The 18,431-nt window shown below is 39.3% G+C and overlaps 1 protein-coding gene across 7 annotated transcripts in view; it reads right to left on the bottom strand.

Annotated features, from left to right (window-relative positions):
• The window catches only part of EVC2 (EvC ciliary complex subunit 2), a 78,779-nt gene that overhangs the window by 46,957 nt on the left and 13,391 nt on the right, over positions 1-18,431 (bottom strand). For all 7 annotated transcript variants that reach the window (XM_072861683.1, XM_072861685.1, XM_072861684.1 and 4 more), the window contains exons 5-9: positions 14,330-14,516; positions 12,136-12,245; positions 10,951-11,013; positions 5,248-5,382; positions 3,583-3,734 (exon numbers count right to left, since the gene is read on the bottom strand). In XM_072861683.1, the coding sequence (XP_072717784.1) occupies positions 3,583-3,734; positions 5,248-5,382; positions 10,951-11,013; positions 12,136-12,245; positions 14,330-14,516 (647 nt within the window). The remainder of the gene's footprint in view (positions 1-3,582; positions 3,735-5,247; positions 5,383-10,950; positions 11,014-12,135; positions 12,246-14,329; positions 14,517-18,431) is intronic.

The raw sequence follows: 18,431 nt of genomic DNA, 5'->3' as shown, positions 1-18,431 counted from the left end.
TCAAGGATAGGACTTATGAAGACAAAACTCACAAAATGAGTAACTAAGAAGCTTCCTTATGAAATATTAAAAGTATGTTTTGTTCTCTAGCCAATCCTCCTGACACTGCAAACTGTCTACATGCCAGAGATGTCCCTGTCCATAAATATTGAACATGTGCTCCTAATGTATTTGCTAAACAATTTGGCACTGTGACTTTGTAAAAGACATTAACTATTAACATAGCTTTACATTGTAAAGAGGACAAAAAAATCCTGTGGCTCTTACTTTTCTGAGTAATTTTCTCATTTGTGTCTGGACAAAAGAACAAAGCACCAGAATGACTCCAACCATGTTTACTTTCACAGTACAATTTAAAAAGAATGTGTCAATTATGTTGGCAAGCTTATACATATGCCATGTAGAGAAAATTACACATAGCCGCACCAATACATGCAGAAGGAATTATCAAACTAGCATACAAGCAAGTTGTTGGTTGGTTGAAAATATCTGAAGTATCAAAAGCTATCTAACAAAAGCCCCCATACTTTTGCCTCCCCAAATAATAAAAACCAGGATTATGATGCTAAAATTCATATTGGTATACATATGATGTGAAAAAATTTGCACTCAAAATACAAGCCCAGTTCTTATCCTTGGTATACTGACACTCCTATAAGACAACACAAACCTCATTCCTCCGTTCCTTACAGAAAACCCAACTATTCTATTGTGTGACACTAAATTAATAAAACGAAATGCAGTATTGTTGAAAAACTGATTGTGACCACAATTAGTAAAATTACAACATTTCATTCAAGCACAGAATCCATTCAAATTGAATGCAATTACAGAATCATAGAATCATTTAGGTTGGAAAAGACCTTTAAGATCAAGTCCAGCCGTTAACCTAACACTGCCAAGTCCACCACTAAACTATGTCCCTAAGGGCCACATCTACACATCTTTTAAATACCTCCAGGAATGGTGACTCAACCACCTCTCTGGGCAGTGCCTGATAACCCTTTCAGTGAAGAAATTTTTCCTAATATCCAATCTAAACCTCCCCTGGTGCAACTTGAGGCTATCTCCTCTTGTCCTATGGCTTGTTATTTGGGAGAAGAGACGGACCCCCACCTCGCTACACCCTCCTTTCAGGTAATTGTAGAGAGCGATAAGGTCTCCCCTCAGCCTCCTTTTCTCCAGGCTGAACCACCCCAATGGATAATTTATTATCCATTAATAAATTACAAATGCACAATCTTTCTTTTTCCCATTACTTTTTGCAAATTAGTATCCTTAAAGCAGGTAATTCAGTAAAAAGAAGGATCACTCCATTCTGGTTTTAGCCTAGAGTGCTGTCACAGAAGCTCCTAAGGCAACGGTACAGTATTTTATCTTCATCTTTGGAATCAGCTAGAAACCTGGAAAATGTACAACAGTTTATGAAGTACAAGACTAAAATGAAACCTTTAAGGACTATAGATCAGAAATTAAAGAACTGCTTTGCCGCAACTTGCAGAATGAATAAGGAATCAACACTAAGAGATGAGGAAGCATCCTAAGCTAAATATCATATAAAAGTGTTAACAATGAGAGATAAAACAAGTGGTGTACTATAGCTACTGAAGAAAGCAGAAACAATATTGTATGTATCTAATATAGGCTTTAAAAGTAATACTGCAGCCTTTTTTACCATCCAGCCTGCAAGACTGGGATCTGTCTCACTCACCTTCAGACCCCTACAGCGGAGCTAATCAGCCCAGGCTTTAGGGTCAGTGGGTGCAGCAGCCATACGACTCACTTTTTGGAAGTCTACTTTAGGATGAGACTAATCATACCCTAGAAGTGCCCTTTTTCACCTGAGTAAAAAGGGGAACTCAGGGCAACTTGTTGTAGGAGTTCACATTGCAGAGATCCTCACTCAGTTAGATAAACTGACCACCAGTAAAACAGGAGAGGAACAGGTATGTAGTAATTGAATACACATATTCAACAAGTGCCAATAAAAAGAGGGAAAGAATAGAAAAAAAATATGGTAAGTGCATCTGTGTGTCACCTCCTAATAGTAAATGAATCAGAAGGTCCAGTTTAAAACCACAAGAAATGAAAAGAATTGGGATAATCTAAAAAGGGATTAGGAAGCACCCATTACTAACAGGGAGAGGCTGATTTGAGCCCTTCACAGTAATGTCTATCACCCTTTCAATCATCTTTCATAGCAGGAACCACTGTAACTCTGGATACCTTTGTGGTCCATCTACCATCCTCATCCTGGAAGACGGAAAAGAAAGTGAAGAAGGTTAGTGACTGTTTGCTAATAGGCATCTGTTTTATTCACTGCAATGCTCTACCTCTTTAGAGGTAGAGAAAATAGAAACTGTGAGCAAAGAAGCAGAAGCAAGAGAGACATTTGTGCTAACTGCATAAGAATATTAAAGAACTTCAGCCCCTGCATACATACTCAAAGAAATGAATCCTGTTTTATGGGTTTAGAAATAATCCAGTTATAAAAATAATCCTATCTAAAGGTTTTCAAGAATATTTACCTTTCTAAACCACAACATATCTGAAAACAGTCCAGCGTTTAACTTTTTTTTTTTTCCAAACTAGCTAGATACTCACTATTGCTGAAATAAATTAATACTAAAGCGAGTTAAAAAAATGTTTGATCCTGTTCTTCTTAACATTCACATAATGATTTTCAGGATAAGTCTTCTCAAAGCCTGAGTTGCTATATAGTTATAAAAGCAAGGACCAATGTGCAATTTACAGAGATAAGTATCCCAATTATCAAGGAAATACAGGAAATAATAATGTTGTTAGTTACCCTTTTTAAGAAAGAAAATTAATTCCACGGTCCTGTAACTTTTCCTTTTCAGCTTCTACAAATTGTACAGTTGCATAATACTGCCTGTAACCTGACTTGCCAGGAGCTAACGGTAAGACTGAACAAACAAAATCCACTCTGTCCTCACATCAGACCTTTTTATCAAATTCAGCTGAAGAACAGAAGACCTTTAACAGCAGCATGTTTCTGTCAAACAGCCCTGGCTGGCCTTTCAACATCAGGAGAGTTTCTCTGCTCTGCCCCGTGGTCCCTCCGATTGCAGCTACGTGCTATCTTTCTGGCAGCACTATGAACTGTCACTCCTTAGACTCTGATCCAGGTGTTTCTAAAATATGCTGCTAAACAGCAACACTGGCACCCAGTAGGGGCTCTCTTTCTAGGACAAAAGCCACCCTTCTGAAAGCAGAATGTGTTCAGCAATAGTAGAATACACCCTTTCAACATTTTCTTGTACACAGAGAAGTTTCCCTTTACTTAGTGAACTACAGAGAAGCAAAACTAGATGTTAATTTGGACTGGAAAACTTGCATGCCTAAGGCCTAGATGGAGCTGTGACTTCTATAGGTAAAGCAATATGAAATATGACAATTTTAAGTTCCCACAGATGGCTATTTAATACAGTTCAAAAACCTAAGGTAGTGCAGTCACATGTGTAAACAGACACTATGAAGAAAAATTAAAGGGTAGATACTCAAAGCATGTTCAAAGGTAAGGCTGATGATAAATGTAATGTAATAGCAGTGAATCCTTACTCTTCTAAAGCCTGAAGCATGTTCCCAGACTCTTCAAAGGACAGAATATCGATGATTTGATCATTCATAATTATATCTTCACTGAAGAGATCACCTGAATTAAACTGAGAATGCTCCAGTTTGTGATTTTGACTGAGCTCATGCTGTACCTCCTAAAAAAAAAAAAAGTAAGCTTCAGATTATTAAAAAAATTTACGCTGAGTGTCTGATCTGGTTTTATTGCAGGTAACTCTGGGTGAGAAGGCTCCTACTTATCAAACTGTACAGCTGGAAAGGGTATAAAGAGACTGTGCAATTCAGATACGTATCTAAAATCAAATATACTACTTTTGTTTCAGGCTGAACTTTTTGTATATAACTGATCCAGAATACAAATGAAGAAATTAATGGAGAAGACAGAAGACTCTACATTGACTTCAGTAGGGTTGTGAAAGCCTTCCAGGAGGTTATCTTCCACTATAAACTTTCTAGGCCAATTTTTTAAAAATTACCATGGTATACAAATTATATATGGCAAGATTACAGTACTACAGGGTGAACAAAATGAAAAAATAATCCTACGAGTGATGGAAGTGACTCAGTCAGTTCACAGTTCAGTGAGACTCCCTTGAGACTGAGAGCTAATAAAATTACTATACAAAAAAATCAGTATAAATATCTGATGCTAGGACCGAACTGGCCCTTTTTTATGGTTTAATTATCACAGCTTTTTCTGTAAAAAGAAACAAGGCACGCCCTTTTCATTTAAAGGGATTATTTTTTCAGGCCTAAAAGAAGTAAAAATTGTTGATGGAGTAATTTTTAGTCACAAAAAATAAGGCTGGAAGTGATTTGTGAGCTCCTCTGGTCCATCCAGAGGGATGGGAGATCCACCACCATCCAAGCAAAAGAGAGGTTCAAACCTCTGAGCACACCTCTCTTAGAGGACTACTCCAACCACTGTAATATTCCGACTGAGGTGTCCAGCAACCACCTGTTGAACTTGTTCCACTTTACATAAATACCTAAATAATTAATAGAAGCAAGGGCTGGAACTTGGGCCAACCTGATAAATATTTACCAGAGACTGTATTTTCTCTCTCCAGCCCAGTATGTACTGAAACAGTTTCTCCAAACTAGCACAGCTTGGATAAAGAACACTGAAAATGCTTATCCCCAAACCCAACTGTTTTCCTTAATCACTCCAGAGACTAAGGCACATCCAAGAAACTAAGACCTAAATTCAAATCCCTATTCCTGATAATCAGAAATACAATTTGGACCCAAGTCTGTTGTGCTTGAGGCGAGTGGTCTACTCCCTGGGCAACTGCTTATAACCCACAGACACCCTGCCTCTCTCTCATTTTGGGGGACAAAGAGGAGAGGAGGAAGGGAGGAATATGAAAAGAAACAAAGAGCCAAAGGGTAATCTCCCTCCAGTCTGAAGCTAACATTCAGGTACTGAAAGCAGTTCTTTTGACCAGATTACCATTCTTACACTCCCCTCTAAATCTGATTGTGCTAAAGATTAGAGGTTGTAGAGATTACATTACCTGCAAATCCAATCCCTCACTTGGCGGCTTTTTATTTATCTTCAAAAACTCTTTAGACAATTTGTATTAGTTAGCAAGTTATATCATCAGATATGATCACTGAAAAAATTTAAATATAGACAGTATGACTCACCTGGTTTTTACTACGGAAGCTCCATTTTAGTATTTGGGTTCGGTAAACAATGAAAAAACCAGCACAAGTCAATACAAGGGAAACAAAAAAAGCAATGAAGAACCCTGAAGCATGGATGGCATGGCTGTATGAAATCTGAAATTAAAAGACCATATTATTAAAAGTACATTTTACATATATATAAAGATCAGACTCAAAGATTATAACTGTAAGCAACATAGTAAATTATTTTTAAATGGCTTCACACAACTTCAGGGTTTCTCAGCATTAAGTTATAATTACTACATTTTTATTAGTATCTTCAAACAAGTGTCTATTTTCCATAGGTTTTCAAGTCAGCATGGTTCATTATGTTCACCTAGTCCAAATTCCTGTGTAACTCCAAGCAACAGAACTCCCACAGATTGAATTTTAGGTGCTGTGACTTTTGGGTGTCCTGTACTTAACAGCCTGTTTTCCAGTGTTGCCAATCTCTCCTAAGTCTCGTTGAAATTAATGGTATTTGATGTTGCTCAGAGCCTCCAAAAAAATCAGTCTAATGTTGACTACCTTTAATTAATGGCCTTTTCTCTGCTCAATAAAACTCAGTAATCACCACAGGGAAAAAGCACCAATATGAGTTCAGAATAAGTATGTAACTGACAGTTAACAAAACCACTGAATTTGCGTGCACCCTTGCATTTTCTGCATGAGCCAGAGTCAGAAGAGAATAGCACGAGCACTGGAACCACAAGCCAGCTAACAACTTTGTAGGCCTTTCACTTTAGCTCTTAATTTAAAGATTAAATTGAACTGCATTAAAAATTAATTTTTACTTCATGCTCCATGTAGCAAAAGTTAATTCAGTGTTTGTTTAGTTCTTTGAGATCTCTGGACGAAAAACATAGCACAGCTATTACTGTAATGTTTCACCACAAACTAATCACTCTGCTGGGGCTAGGAAGTGTAAATAATTAACATGCTGCTTGCAAGCTGGGCTTGGTCATCTCTTGGAGCAGAAACCTGAGAGCACATTCCATGGAGTCAACGGTAATTCTGCGTATGAAGCAATAATCAAACTTGGTCCACAATTTGAAAATGATTTATTACAATTTACCAGCAGAATTTTATCCTTTTACTGCCTAGTTTTTCTCTCTGGTTATGTTTCTGTACACTGAAAATCTGTCATATCTCTAACTGAAAGGAACTGCTTCACAGACTTCATTGTTTCGCAGGCTCAGCTCCTCAAAGCCGCTGGAGATGCTCAGCACTCATTGATTTCAACACGATTTCAGTTGAATTAGGAGATGGTGTCAGTATCAAGGAGACCATCAAGACGTTAATACAGGTTACTATTTGGCACTTGCACAGTTCCAAGAAGAAGATCCAAGGTTTACTTCCTGGTATTGTACATATAGAATCAACAATTGCTCTGACTGACAGAGGTATGTTTGTTTTTTGTTTTATAGAATCCTAGAATGGTTTGGGTTGGAAGGGACCTTAAAGATCATCTAGTTCCTGCCACAGACAGGGACACCTTCCACTAGACCAGGTTGCTGAAAGCCCCATCCAACCTGGCCTTGAACACTTCCAGGGATGGGGCATCCACAACTTCTCTGGGCAACCTGTTCCAGTGCCTCACCACCCTCACAGTAAAGAATTTCTTCCTAATACCTAATCTAAATCTACCCTCTTTTATCCTATCACTACACTCCCTGATAAGGAGTTCCTCCCCATCTTTCCTGTAGGCCCCCTTTAGGTAGTGGAAGGCTGCTATAAGGTCTCCCTGGAGCCGACTCTTCTCTACGCTAAACAGTCCCAACTCTTTCAGCCTGTCCTCATACAGGAGGTGCTCCAGCCCTCTGATCATCTTCAAAGCCTTCCTCTGGACCTGCTCAAGCAGGTCCATGTCTTTCTTATGCTGGGGGCCCTAGAGCTCAACACAGTACTCCAGGTGGGATCTTACCAGCGTGCAGTAGAGGGGCAGAATCACCTCCCTCGACCTTGTTTTTTAACATGCTTAGTCTAAAATAATGAAACCCTTTATGCACTTTGAGGTTCACTGAAATGTTTTGGGATTAAGTATTTATCCGTGTAAGACAGCCATGTGCTGAATTCCTTCAAATACCTTTCAATATCTTTAAGTTTTAAATGGAAACAAGAAAGAAAAGAAAAAGAGGAGCGACACATTAATTTCCCAGTTCCATGTGTAATTACCAACACATTCTCTGAATGTTTTTTCTTGATATAGCTTCCTACTACTTTGGCCAATTGTTTCTGTTACGCTCCCCTGTGCCATGGCCGACCACTAAGGACACCCAGCACACCTACATCAGCGTCAGTACCAGCTCTCTCCTCCTCTGACTCTGCACTGGCTCCCAGTTCCTTGCCACGAGCTCAGTTAAAGCTGCATCACTTTGCATCAAAATACCTTCATCTTGAAAGACAATTATGTAAATATTAAACAACTCCTTTCCCTAACCCAGTGTTTACTCCCTTCACAGACCAAAAGGGTTTAGCCCATACCCCTTGAAAAGTCACAGAGCCAACAAACATCTGTGTGTGACCTGGAAAAAATGCATTTCCTCTTAAGTCAATCCGCTGTCCCCAGCTTCTCCAGTGGCACTAGGTGACCAAGAGGGAATCACAGAAGGGTAATTCATGAGCTTTGCCACACAAAGTCCCTGCCTGAGGTCCCATCGCTTTCAAGGAACAGGAGATGCTGTAGATAATACTTAGGGAAAAAAAATGCTGCTTTGGAACCACTTCATCATTTTGTCTGAATTCACTCACAATTGCCTTATTTCCAAGCACTCTGGGAAACTTAGGGATCTCTCTAGGCTTCTGGGGAAAGCAGGAATCTGGCGAGGTTATGGGTTCAGTGAAGCTGAAATTAAGCTGGTTAAGTTTTGATGAAGAAAAAGTGCTGGCTAGGAAAAGACCCTGTGCTTTCTACTTAAAGTAAAAGGCGAGACCTATGGTGGGACAGTCAGCCTGCATCAGGGCAGGTAGTTCTGTCAGAGGTTAAGCTCTGATGGAGAAAAAGGGACAGGGAATTACCTGTGCTTTTATACTTAAAGAAAATGGGTTCTGGAAGGACAGTCCATGTCACTGGGGGGCTGTAAACCCAAGCAGGAGGACACAGCAGGTGCCTAATGGCATCTGAAAGCATCACAGCAGATGGTGCGGGGCAGGTGCCAGAGCCCCTGCACAAGCCATGGCGTAGGACCAGCGTTGGCACTGCCGGCTGACTTTCAAACCGCTGACACACCAGTGAGCCTCAAAACCCATATCCTAAGCTAATTTCTTAAGCCATGCCAATAGTGGGAAGAGGCATTACAGGCCCAAGCTTCTTTCAAAAACTGCTGTGCTCCCACTGATTTGAAGGATGCCGAGGGAAGCAAGCCTGGTAAAAATCAGATCAAAGTAATTATCATCATCCATCCCATGCAACGTGCTTAGATGGGAGAACTTCCTTTTGTCCTTTTCACTACAGCTTCCCATTCAGCATCAAAAGTACCCAGCCTAGGGCAGAGGCACACAGTACTCACAGCCCCTGAAGTGCTGTGGGGAAGACATCTGGCACAGACACTCAGATGAGCAACACTCCTGTTTTTTCATAACCCACAAACTTACCTTGTCACAGGCAACCAAGCACTTTCTTCCAGCGGCGCAGAAGAGAAAATCCGCAGGGTTTGTAAAACTTTAAAGAACAGCACAGTAGCCAAGTGTGCAAGCAAACCATGTGAAAGCTGATGGGACCAATTTAGCATGGCACTGCCATGACTATGTAATTAATTCTTCTCTTTTCTCTCCCCAAAGTCAACATTTAGTATCCACTTAGACACATGTGTGTTGACTTTACCATACCCATAAACAGGTTTAAATGATTTTTAATAAATAAAATCTGAGATTGAGGGCATTTATGACAGCTGAAGATATGGATGAAATACAATACATCACACCTTTTTTAGCTGATCATAATTTCCTTGCACAAACTGATTTCATTCTGAAACACCTTATGCTTGGCCACAGCCCAAACACAAATATTATGCATGTGAAACATGATGTGTTCCATAATTTCTAAGTTTTATTTTTAAAAAATTAACAGTATTTTCCACACACCTTTACCACACATTTTCATTACAAAACCTGTTCATTTAGTAAGTTCAAATGCAGCTGAGCCAATTTTACCTAACTATGGAATAGTCCCCAAGAACTTTTTGAGGTCTAACGATCAAGTTCAAGTTGGGAAAAAAAACATACTATAAAGGTTTTAAGTATAGCAATAGATTGCAGGAATTTTCATGGTGGGCCGAGACCAATGTAGCTCACAGTCTTAGCTTAGACATCACCAACTGCTGCAGATCAGTTCACACGGAACTCTAAAGAAAACCATTCATGAAGCTGTTTTTCTAACCCAGTCAGCTACTGCATGGCTTCCACCTTTAAGAATAAGAGTTTCCAAAAAAATACATTTATGGCAATTCCAAGCATAATTCTTAGCTATACAAACGTCCAATCCTTTTAAATCTTACTAGAACTTTATCCAGGATCAATGAGTTCTCTAGCTCATGTATAGTTTCACTTTATATCATGTTTAATTCTGGCTTTCATTTTAACAGAATGGGTACTTGATCTTCAGTTACGAGAAAGCCAAGTCTGGACTTGTATGTTTTACACTAACAGAAGCTAAGAGGGCAAGAGATCCCCAGCAAGAGAGAATACTGGAACAAGAGGCCCCTGTGCCCAGTCTCCAGACAGACTACTGATTTTAAAGGCGGAGAGGAACTCATGGGACAGCCCATGGAAGGACTGAGCAGTCTAGTCCTCAGGACTTCTTCAGGCAAGCCCCATCCACATGAACTTTAGATTTCAAATGATACAACCATGACTGAAATATTCTGGGGTGAAACAAACTATTTTCTTCTGCCTGAACACAAATAATCACAATGTTCTTGCCAACCAAGCCACAGCTCCTTAAAAAAAGACCCCTTGCAACACAGCAGCCTGTCAAGGTAATGAGGGGTTGGGGGGAAAAACAAGTTTGGTGAAGAGATTACTCTAGCAGTGAAACTGATGAATGCAGTGGCGAGTTCGCTAATAAAAAATTATCTAGAAGAATAACGCTGTTTGCTGCAATCAATGCAATTTTGAAGGTTTATTTGGCCTCTTAGAAACCATGTTAATTCAGAAGCCAAGAACAGAAAATCATATTGGAAGGATGACTAGTTAAAAAGTGGAAGGCAAACATAAAGTATGATTCTTTTACTGCAGTTTTTTTTCTCAGGCTCCCCACCCAGCTGTTTTCTGATTTGTGCATCAGTGTGATACAGAAACCTCTTCTCAATAGGTGGAGGATAACTCCACGCTTTTGGAAAAGCAAAAAGCTTTCTCATGGCAGCTAGGCACAGGAGCAGGTGAGCATATTCCTCATCACAGTTCTCTGTGCCTGGATAATTGTTCAAATGAAAAAAACACGGCTAGGAATATAATAGAAGTTTGTAGATTTTCCATACCAAATACCACTGCTTTAAGACAAGAAAGACGCCCTATCTTGAATCCTTTTTTCTTCCTCTTAAAATCAGAGGAGGCACAACTTGTCTATGATTAATAGCCAATAGCTGAGTGCTGAGATGTAAGTACACAAGTACATCCTTAGCTCCTAGAATTTAGTTTAGATTGTCTGTAAGTTTAAGCATGAGAGTCAATCATAGAATTTACCTTGGTCTTTTCTTCTTCAGTTATGGTGAACGATGCTGTCAATGATACGAGATGCGTTTTATTCTGAGATATAAAAATATTACATATATTTAAAAAATGAGCAGAATCCACTGGCAAACAGCCCAGAGTCTCTAAAAAAGCCACTCCTCAGAAGATAAGCTATACTTCTCATTAAGCTTAAAGCTGAAATAAATCTGATAGGAAAATGCAGTGTACTTAGGGGTAACACTAACAGACATAAAAGCAGCTGCTCTGTGGGATACACTCCCCTTCTAATCACACAGAGGCATATTCCAGTGCTTACAGAATTACATTTTTCTGTGCCTATAAAATCTTGGTTGACTGAAAATACACAGAGCAGGAGCCACAGTCAGTGCATATGTCTCTAGTCATACAATTCCCTGTTTTTTGAAGTCTTGCTCTCTACCACTCTAGTACCACTCTCATGCACATTGAACATTTTTTCCTCTAAAACAAAGGAGATAGAGCAGTTGAAATGAAAGTACATCTGCAGGTTCTAATTACATGCAATTATGAAAACCACAGAAAAAATATCAAGCCATATTTACAAATCAGAAAACTTTACTTTGAAAGAAACCACTTTTTCTGCCTCATACTCAAAACTGGGCTAACTCCAGCATTAGACCAGTTGTCTCAGAGCCTGGTGCAACTGAGTTCTCAAAAATCAGCAAGGATGGAGATTCCTCAGTTTCTCTGAAAAATCATTTTCAAAGCTTCACAACTCTCATACTAAAAAAGTATCTTCCTTATGAGCAAGATTTTCCTTTGCTCCAACTTGGTTTTTGGTTAAAATAAATTATTTTCTGATAAAAATATGGCAAAACTTTCAATCTCTCTCAGACTACAGTATGTGTACTACACATAAGTATGTGGAACACCATTATTTCCAAGATACATAGGTAAACTGGAAAGAAATAAGAAAAGTAGAGAAAAAAGCTACAGGACAACACACAAACATACTTCATCTGTTTAAGGAGGTCTAGGACTTCCTCAGCTATGAAGAATAACTCACATATTTAAAAATTCATGGTAAATAATCAGAGAGCCGAAGAACTTCATTTCATTACATGCAGGCCTCATTGCTTAGGCAGACAAGAACCACTTCAGAGACTTTTTCTTTTTACAAAAATTGTGAAGAGGAAAATAAAATTGTAAAGGAAATACCTGTGATGAACTCCTGAAAGTTAGCTTCACAGGCAGTGTCAAGACCCTGCCATCCCACATGTCTTTTGCATCAAGAAGTGCAGAGTAGTTGATTGCAAAGTGTTCTCCACCTGTTAAAACAGAGAAAAAAACCCCAATTGTATAGATTAAGCAGGTGAAGTACATCTGCCCACGCAGCAGTGATCTCTAAGTAATTGTGCCCACATTTTCCTAAACAGAACAGTAGCTACACTGACTTGAAAACAACCCAGTACAGGTGCACATCTTTTTTTACACAAGAAGACTGGGTGTGAATCTCTGAAGACCTGAGCACCCAGCTCAGCTCAGCTGCAGTTACTGATGTTTGCAAAATTTGAAAAGCAAGTTCAATATGAATAAAACATCTGAGGAGCCTTTTAGGTTCCCCTTTAGACTGTGCTTCCTCACCAGCAAAAGTGCTTTCCTAGGAACCAAGCTGCAGTAAGCTCACAACACTGACTTCAAGGGAATTCAGCAGAGGAGGTAGCCAGAGCCTATCAGCATAGTCCAGAGAGGAGGGATATGGACAGATTTGCTCTGTCCCAGGAAAATTGCTCAAAGATCCCTGGTGAAGACTTGGGACAGCACTGGAGCTTTTCCTTTCTGACACAGCAGATGCCCTACACCCAGAGTACACAGTTCCTGGCCACGTGAGCAACATCCTTTGTATCTGCTGCCTCTAAGAACTCAAACAAATTCATCCCAGGATCTGGAAACTGCATTGAATGATGCCTCAAGCTACTGAAAAACATCATGCTTTGACCAACACTAAAATTCAACATGAGATTTTTAAAAGTAATTTTTTTAATAAAGTGGATGGCCTACATTATAACCACTAACTGGCTGGTTTTCCTCCTGTCGAAACCAAAGACAAATCTGACTGAGATTTCAGCTGAATTTTGATTCAACAGCGCACTGGAGCACTGAAAAATTATTATGGCTAACATGCAGCACGACAGTAGAGAGGCCAGTGTAGGCATAGCCTTTCTGTCCAGCCCTAGTGGCCAGGTATGGGCTGAGTCCAGGACAGATATGGTAATGACCAAACCTTAAACTATGCAGAAATCTGTTCTGCTGGATTTTCTTCCACCTCAGTATTCTTCATGCTGATCTGTGCAACATATATGGGCTGGAAAAGCTAGCTTCAGTTCCAGATTCAGTAATTCTAAATAAATTAAGTAACTGCTCCAACTTGGTTTATGATGTCAGCTCTGCAAGCCATTTTTCTATTCTTTCTCAGGGATCATTCTTTCTTATGAACCTCTGTTGAGAGTCAGCAATTCCTTGATGCTTTCAAAAAAACCCAGCCCTGTAATCACTACCACTACTCACACTGCTGTTATTAGAAATGGAGTCTGGCTATCCATTTGCAATCAGACAGCAGCCCCGGGTCTATTTATTTCCCTTTCCTATTTGGAAATCTTTCACCCGTAAAACACTACCATAACCTGAGATGCTTCAACCATAAACAGCTATCACTGAACACTTCTGAAGCTCCAAGAGAAATATCATGACTCTCAAAAGCAAGCTGCTAATTTTCTATGTGCTTGTGCTTAGGAAAAAGGAGATGAAGAAATCAAGAAAGGTAAAATTTTATGAATGTGCAATGATCCAACTGCTACCAAAGAAACAGACTGACTCCAAGAGTGGAACAGGTTTATCTCTCTATTACTTGCTCTGATATTATAACTTGCTCAGTTTGGGAAGAACGGGTACTGAGAAGAGCTGGCTTATTTCTGATGAATCATCTTGCCTGCTTGCGTGGCCTTTTGTAATTCCAGTGCACCTCAATACCTCAGCAAGCCAATCTGCCACGCTTGGCTAAAGACAGAAGACTCGTCAGATAGGATTAAAATGGCTTGTGCAGCAGCTTTTAAAAAGATCCAAAATCAACACATACTATCATGAAAGATTCTGTTTCGTTTTGATGGCAGTGACTTTACAGAGTACAGGGGCTCACTTCCGTGCCTGGGAGATCAGAAGCAGTTTAAAGGCAGGAGTCAAAATGTGAGTTAATAGAATTGCAAACTGCAGCACGAAACCTTTCCCAGAATTTTTCACCTGTATTCACTGATAATTGGAGAATTTACAGCACCAAAAATAAACAAATGTCATGATTTGAACAGATGCTCTTCCACATGTGTAATCAGGGGTACTTCCCTGCAGATTTTGTTACCTTGCAAGAATCTTTTCCTGTAAATCTGTATGCCATCTGTAGTCTTATTACCACTGTTTTTTTGAACATGTAGACCAGTGATATTGTCCACGAGGATAAGATCTGTAATATTTGTTGAGAGCAGCGTGTTGGTGTTATTAATCAGAAGTGTAATGTATGCAGTTTGAGGGTCATGTTCAACATCCACCTGAAAACAGAAATATTAGTATTAATAGTGCAAAATGGCTGTATGTGCATCTTAAAGGTAAAATTCACAGTCTTGATTACTAATAAAAGTTCATTATATGTGTAAACTTATTTTCTGAAGGCATCCTGAGCGACCTGCAAATGGCACTACATTCAGTTTGATCTCAAACTCCCAAGGAGATTTTGATCTTTAGTATGTCAAGCTGTTGCTTGGAGACAAAGGGACAGGAAGCCAGAAGTTGGAAACCTAGCTCATGCAGAGCCAGAAGTGAAAACAAGAATCTGAATATCCCCATGATACCTCATACAACACAAAACTGGATAATAACTTTATAACCAGAGTCTGCAAAATTCTTAACTTTGAATTTCTGTACCACGAGGATGTTTCTTTTGCAAGCTGCCCTCGATGCAAATTCATTCTCTCCATGCAGTTTTGGTCTCTATTTCCCTTTTTTCACGGCAACCACGCTCTCCGAAAGGTGCCAGCTGCCTCAATTCGCCCTTCCCATGGGAGGGCTGATGGAGCCACCAGTGGATGTGGAGTTCACGGCTCTGCTTCCAGTTAGTGGTGAAGTTCATAAGCTCATCACCAATCTCTAGCAACACACACTCATGTAATTTTATTTATTTATTCCATTAGGCTGTTAACTCTTATTGAGTAATTATACCCTCTAAATGAAATTACTTTGAGCACAGAGTTGCTTACTGACCTCTCACCTTCCAAACTGCCTTCCCCTGTAACTCATATTAAACCAGAATTGTCTAAAACTTCAGGTCTATAATATGCTGGCCTATAGGATAGCCATAATGGTCTATCAGGCTTCGAATAATGACACCAAATTAACACATTTAACTGAACGAAGTATAATTCAAGCCGAGCCTTTCTCTTTTTCTCCTCCTGCTTTTTAGGAAATGTCTACTCTGTATCTCGACACCAGCAAATATAAACAACAAAGCAGCCCCCATAGAAATGAGTTCTAAAAATATGAATTGTGATAGACTTCACAAATCACACCAGAGTTCATGGCAGCCACAGGGTTCGACGTATGTAGTTATGATTTCATTGTGCACCATTGATCTCTGCATTTCATACTAATTCAGTATAGAAACAGATTACAGTTTTAGGGTATCTTATGAATATTGAAATTATTGAAATTATTCAATTATTTATTGAGTTTATTGAAATTATTATTGCTTAGTTTGCATTTTTCTATTTAAATGACAATAATGAAAGTACATTTGAACAAATCTGTTTATATAACTAACTCTCCTTGGTATACTACACTAAATTTTCTGAACTCATTACAGCAAGTTCAACCTCAACTGTATTAAACAAACCTTATGGAGAAAAAAACCCCAACTATTTATTGTACTAGATTTTGCAAATAATTGTCAGCATGTATAAAAAGAGGCTTACTTATATTTGTGAGGAAAGCATTACTAATTTCATATGTTTGTATATCATGAATTATACCCCAACATTTATGAGACTTAAAATCACCAAACATTAAAAATGTTATATATTTTGGGCAGATTTTCTCTCTCCTGGTTTCTGAACTGGCATGATGCAGTCAAGATGCCTTTCAACCCCTCCTGTGCAGTCACAAAGGCTAGAAACTTGCTTTAAAAAGCACAAACAAAATGAAACAGGAAAAAAAGCCTCAAAGACACATAAAGGAAATCCAAAGCCACAAAGCAGAGACACTGACCCAATCACCAAAACAAGAAAACACACCTTGAAAGATTCAAGGTTCAAACTGCACAAACTGTTAATACTGTATTATGCTCCACAGTAAGTGTGGATGAGCTTGTGCAGACAAACATGTATGCACCAGCAAAAGAGGGAGCTGGAGAAACAGGGGAAGTAGAAAAACTTTTTCCTCCCTTCATTTTCCCACACCTTTCCCTTGCTCTTCTGAGAGGTGAAGGCAAAAAATGAGGATTTCAGTGTCTCCTCCTGTGCTTCTAATCAGGCACAAATATATTCCTTTACATTTGGGGAGAGGGGATGTAAACAGTAATTTAGATAAATTCCTACAATAAAAAAGGCAGAGAAAGTAGCATGTGTATATTCACAGGCAGGTAGGGGAATATGGCCGCATTAGTCCCTTCCTTTCCCTAGGCAGGAGGTTTAATGAACACTCCCACACACTGTTAATTCCCTTTCTCCAAACAATTTTGCACTTTCTCTTAATTTTGTTTCATTTAATAAAACTCTTAATTCAGTGACTAAACAAAGCAACCCTTCAGAGGTATCCCAACCGTACCGCCTATCTCCTACTACAACCTTCCTCAGGTGGCCAAAAACCCACATTTGTTGCATTTCTGATTAATATTAAATACATGTTTTGCATTCTTTAGTTTTGACTGGCAGTCAGTTTTAAGCTAAATTGCAAAGGGGTTGAAAGAATTTGGATTTTTCTTCCTGATAGCACTGGAGAAAGCAGCAGACAAGAATCAAGCAGTAGGGAAGCCCTTGGGTTTGACCTCTCCTAGAAAGAACCGCCTCCATACACCGCTGCCATTGGGATCAGCAGCCACCGGATATCTCCTTTAAGCAGCTCCTCTAATTTGCCCGAAGATGTTTTTTCTTGCTTTTGGAGCAGATGATCATGCTGCCAACCATCTACAGGAACCGACCCCAATGGCAGCCACGGATGATGCGTAGGTGCATACTCCCATTTTCTCTCTGCTGCTGAAGCACACCATGTGTGTCATCACCCCCTACAAGCGATGTCACTTCAGGTACCTGGGAGAGTGAAGTGAAAGAACCACAGCAAGAGCAAGGACATGCTAGAAGAAAAGAGAGGAGGAAGGAATTGGCATGGAAGTGAAAGGAACAGAGGATCTTTGGGAATAAGTAACAACAACTAGAAACAGGAAAGGAGGAAAAACAATGAAGGATCATAGAGCGTAGATGATCTGCAATGCAAGAACGCTTAGGAGACTGAGAAACGAGACAGGTAAATGTGTTAAAAGCCAAACAGTCAAATTTAAAGATCTACTTCAGCTGTGCTAAAGATTATTGTCATTACGAAGTACTATTACAGAAAAGTTCATGCCATACTATGGAACGAAGCTCTTAAAGGAGCAGATTTCTGGAAAGAAGGAAGGGACTGGGTACTGGAAGTATACGTAAAATTTAAACACCCCAGTTTCAATAAGGGTATTTCTGTGATAAGGTGTTGGAAAAATCCTGACTCCAAGAAGTAAACATACATCATCTCCATGCTGTGAGGAGCCACTCATGGTAGGAGGAGAACAATGTGCAAAATTCACTTTTTTCCATTTAAAACAGCTAAAGACCACCATATGGTCAGTCTGTCGCTTAGCAGGAAAGCATCTGTTCAGATGAATTACGATTGAAGTAGATGACAAGGTAAGCAAAGGAAAATAAAATGTGAACTGCATTTGAAGGTGGAAGACAATCACATACAATTGCATAGTTTTCAGTAATTTACAACTAAATTGCACTGCAAAATTATTTTCTGATAATCCTAGCATCTACAACAGATTGACTTTCATCTTGTACAGCAGGATTTCACAATTTTTAATGAGCCTGTGTGAGGCTGTGCTATAAACAGCAGAAAAAAACAACATGTAACTGTCTCAAACTCTCTGAGAGGCTCTGATATAAAAATTGGGAATCTACAGCCAGAAAAGCAGAAGAATCTGTGTTACTGCTTCTTATGTCTGAAATGCTCACTATTCAGCCCCATTAATTATGATATGCTGCCATTTCAATAACATTATAGGTAATTAGTGCCATGAGATGTGATGCATATTCATTCTACTCTATGCAAATGCTCTGGTGCAGGTTATAATGTCACCTCTTCTGCACTGGTTACCGAATCCTCTACCCTCGTATGAAGCATTTCAGTGGCTGAATTCAGATTTGTCTTAAAGTGGGATGCAC

This window comes from Ciconia boyciana, chromosome 5, assembly GCF_034638445.1.
Source record: "Ciconia boyciana chromosome 5, ASM3463844v1, whole genome shotgun sequence".
NCBI lineage: Eukaryota > Metazoa > Chordata > Aves > Ciconiiformes > Ciconiidae > Ciconia > Ciconia boyciana.
Note: the sequence above shows the minus strand (reverse complement) of the source record. Positions and strands in the feature narration are given on the sequence as shown.